Genomic DNA, 4,732 nt, shown 5'->3' on the forward strand with positions numbered 1-4,732 from the left:
TACTGCACATGCCTGTCAATCAATGTTTACTCCCACTAAACACACACTGCTGCCTCATGTCGAAAGATCAATCATCCAATCAGGAGCTCTCTTTAACTCTCACCTGCATGTATCTCACAAAGACCCAAATATATTCAGGTCTCCTTCATCTGTAGGAGAGATCCACAGTCGTCCTAATTGAGACTCATCTCTCAGAGGCATGCCGGACTATCAGGGTATTCAATACTATTGACGCACCACTATCGCCGGCCTAAGGTATTACTGAACACTGAGAAAATGAGCCTGAACAATCATTATCACCTAAGAAATTATCACTGTCACCCTAAGAACCATCTGTCACCCTAAGAGTCACCCTCAGAGTCACCTGGCTTAACTGGTGCCTCCAGAGACACTACCGCTCTCATCGTCACTCAATGCCTAGGTTAACCTCCACTGTACTCACATCCTACCATACCCTTGTCTGTACATTATGCCCTGAATCTATTCCACCACGCCCAGATATCTGCTCCTTTTATTCTCTGTTCCCAACGCACTAGACGACCAGTTCATATAGCCTTTAGCCGTACCCTTATAATACTCCTCCTCTGTTCCTCTGGTGATGTAGAAGTTAACCCAGATCTTATAGGCCCCAGCACCACACCTATTCCCAGGCCCCAGGCGCTCTCATTTGTTGACTTCTGTAACCGTAAAAGCCTTGGTTTCATGCATGTTAACATCGGAAGCCTCCTCCCGAAGTTTGTTTTATTCACTGCTTTAGCACACTCTGTCCACCCTGATGTCCTAGCCATGTCTGAATCCTGGCTTAGAAAGGCCACCAAAAATTCTGAAATCTCCATCCCCAACTACAACATTTTCCGACAAGATAGAACTGCCAAAGGGGGCGGAGTTGCAATCTACCTCAGAGATAGCCTGCAGAGTTCTGTCATACTATCCAGGTCTGTGCCCAAACAATTCGAGCTTCTACTTTTACACCTTCTACACCTCTCCAGAAATAAGTCTCTCACCATTGAAGCTTGTTATAAACCCCCTTCAGCCCCCAGCTGTGTCCTGGACACCATATGTGAATTGATTGCCCCCCATCTATCTTCAGAGTTCGTTCTGTTAGGTGACCTAAACTGGGATATGCTTAACACCCCGGCCGTCCTACAATCTAAGCTAGATGCCCTCAATCTCACACAAATAATCAAGGAAACTACCAGGTACAACCCTAAATCCGTAACCATGGGCACCTTCATAGATATCATCCTGACCAACTTGCCCTCTAAATACACCTCTGCTGTCTTCAACCAGGATCTCAGTGATCACTGCCTCATTGCCTATGTCCGTAATGGGTCCGCGGTGAAACGACCACCCCTCATCACTGTCAAACACTCCCTAAAACACTTCAGCGAGCAGGCCTTTCTAATCGACCTGGCCCGGGTATCCAGGAAGGATATTGACCTCATCCCGCCAGTAGAAGATGCATGGCTGCTCTTTAAAAGTGCTTTCCTCACCATCTTAAATAAGCATGCCCCATTCCATTTTTTTTAAACTTAGAACGGATATAGCCCTTGGTTCACCCCAAACTTGACTAGCACAAAACATTCTGTGGCGTACTGCATTAGCATCGAATAGCCCCTGCGATATACAACTTTTCAGGGAAGTTAGGAACCAATATACACAGCCAGTTAGGAAAGCTAAGGCTAGCTTTTTTTCAAACAGAAATTTGCACCCTGTAGCACTAATTCCAAAAGGTTTAGGGACACTAAAAAGTCCATGGAGAATAAGAGCACCTCCTCCCAGCTGCCCACTGTACTGAGGATAGGAAACATTGTCACCACCGATAAATAATATTCACCAGATTGCTGCTGTATATCATCTGATGTGGTTATCTGATGTTAAATATTCACCAGATTGCTACTGTATATCATATGATGTGGTTATCTGATGTTAAATAATCACCAGATTGCTACTGTATATCATCTGATGTGGTTATCTGATGTTAAATAATCACCAGATTGCTACTGTATATCATCTGATGTGGTTATCTGATGTTAAATATCTATCCAGGTGTTATAAGATCTGACATGTGTCTGCAATGTAGTCAGCAGGAACTCAACCATAGTTTTCTCTGCAGGCCTATTAATCAATCACAGAGACTGGGTGCGTGTGATCACCTAAACACAAAACTCAACATATATCTATAGAAGGGTTGTGTCCAGACGGTATAAAACAGAAGAAAACTCTATAAAACAGAGTGAGCCTACAGTATCTACATTTGGGAGGTACTATCTAGTACTATCTGAACCTTTCCTATAAGAACAGAGCCGCCCCTAGCCTTTAGGCGACCCTAAGCAATATTTGGTTGGGAGGCCCCTCCCACCTCGCTGAGCAAAACATTTTAGTGCCCCCCTTCTTGGCAGTGGATATGTTTTTGTTGCAGTGTTAAATGTACTTTTCTAGAATTCTACACATTTTGGTTGTTGAGAAACTTTTGCCGTTTTAAAGCTAATTTCCTGCAATTCTACACATTTTGCCATGACTTACAGTATGCCATGTTAATGATATCTGAGTGAGTGACTAACCAAATCAATAGGGGCCCTGGGCACATGCCATGTGTGCCCGGTCGGTCATTTGGTAGCTGGCTAGCAGTGAGGGGGAAGCTACTCTGAAAATATAGTTTACCAAGCTACCAATTACTTCACATTGGAAGAAGCTGAGCTAAACTAAAGCTACCCTTATGAAAAATATAGTTTACTAAACTAAAGCTACCCTTATGAAACATATAGTTTACTTAACTAAAGCTACCCTTATGATAAATATAGTTTACTTAACTAAAGCTACCCTTATGATAAATATAGTTTACTTAACTAAAGCTACCCTTATGAAACATACAGTTTACTTAACTAAAGCTACCCTAATGAAAAATATAGTTTACTTAACTAAAGCTACCCTTATGAAACATAGTTTACTTAATAACTAAAGCTACCCTTATGAAAAATATAGTTTACTTACTAAAGCTACCCTTATGAAAAATAAAGTTTACTTAACTAAAGCTACCCTTATGAAAAATATAGTTTACTAAACTAAAGCTACCCTTATGAAAAATATAGTTTACTAAACTAAAGCTACCCTTGTGAAAAATATAGTTTCCTAACTAAAGCTACCCTTATGAAAAATATAGTTTACTAAACTAAAGCTACCCTTGTGAAAAATATAGTTTACTAAACTAAAGCTACCCTTATGAAAAATATAGTTTACTAAACTAAAGCTACCCTTGTGAAAAATATAGTTTACTAAACTAAAGCTACCCTTATGATTTTTTTTGTTGTTTACTTAACTAAAGTTACTTAGAAAAATAGTAGTTCACTACATTCAAACTACTCCGTGAAAAATTATCATCTAACTATAGTTTACTTTACTAAACTAAAGCTACCCTTATGAAAAATATAGTTTTCTAAACTAAAGCTACCCTTATGATTTTTTTTGTTTACTTAACTAAAGTTACATAGAAAAATAGTAGTTCACTACATTCAAACTACTCCGTGAAGAATTATCATCTAACTCTGAAACGTCATAGACTACAAATTGCCAGAACAGATCACTCTGGAGTCAGATGTTAACGGAATGTGTAATTTAGCCTATTAAACACAAAAAGTGAAAATACGGCAGGTCTGATACCGAAAAAGAAAGGACGTTCTTACTTACTTCACCCATATTTTATTTTACCAAAAAAAGTATTATTTTGTTCTAGGAGTTAGCTACATTACTACAAGGGGAAAACATAATGAACTACTGAAAACACTACCAAGGTATGATATAGTTCAACTACCACCAAGCTACTGCAAAATGTAATTACATTACTAGTTGAACTGAATGTAGTTCACTACTCCCCAACACTGCTGACTAGACCAACTTGACTAGCGATCTATAAAATGTTAGCTGATGTGCTAATTGAGTGAATGTCAGTGGAACACTGCTGCTGTACAACCATATTTAAACATTTCACCTCGTTTATTCTACTTTTCTTACTCTCAGCAGGAAATTCCTTTGTAAAAAAAACTTTTTACGCAGCGCCTTCGAATAAGATTCCCTTGTTTGAATTTTTCCTGTTAAAAAGTTGTAAAATGTTTTGCTACAGCTGCCCTAATGAACATTTCTAATTTACACACTACTGCTTCCTGCTGCCTTCTAGTAACCAACTGGACTTTGTTGATATGGAATTATTCTGTTATTTTACCCATTCAATTATTTTCATGCACTGACACTCTGATTAAAGTTGTGATAATGAGAATTGGAAGCAGATAGACAGAGAGATGGTGCTCATCTTCCGTCACTGTCACCGCCATGCTCAATAGGTTCAATTATCTTTAGCATCACTTCAGCTGCTGACCGTTACGCTTCTCCCACATTTCTTCCTGTACTCTCTGACACCTTAATAACTCATTAGGCCTCACAAACGGCACCCTATTGCCTATTTAGTGCACTACTTTGGACCAGAGCCCATGTAATGTGCAATATCAGACGTACCCACATAGTTATAGGACACAACATCGTAGGAAAAAGGGAGGACAAGGAGGAAGAGGAAGAGAAAGAGGAGGTGTGAGTGTGACATTTCTAAATGTCAGTGTCCTGATTGTACCCCTGTCATGTGATGTACCAGCTTGCCTCAGTGTCCTGATAGTACCCATGTCATGTGATGTACCAGCTTGCCTCAGTGTCCTGATAGTACCCATGTCATGTGATGTACCAG

General features: G+C 39.7%; 1 protein-coding gene across 1 annotated transcript in view; it reads left to right on the forward strand.

Annotated features, from left to right (window-relative positions):
• The window catches only part of LOC129835906 (collagen alpha-1(XIX) chain), a 154,655-nt gene extending 154,282 nt beyond the window's left edge, over positions 1 to 373 (forward strand). Inside the window, exon 19 of the mRNA XM_055901613.1 lies at positions 347 to 373. Within this exon, the coding sequence (XP_055757588.1) occupies positions 347 to 373 (27 nt within the window). The remainder of the gene's footprint in view (positions 1 to 346) is intronic.
• Positions 374 to 4,732: the final 4,359 nt, after the last annotated feature.

The sequence above is a fragment of the Salvelinus fontinalis genome, chromosome 37, assembly GCF_029448725.1.
Source record: "Salvelinus fontinalis isolate EN_2023a chromosome 37, ASM2944872v1, whole genome shotgun sequence".
Classification (NCBI taxonomy): Eukaryota; Metazoa; Chordata; class Actinopteri; order Salmoniformes; family Salmonidae; genus Salvelinus; species Salvelinus fontinalis.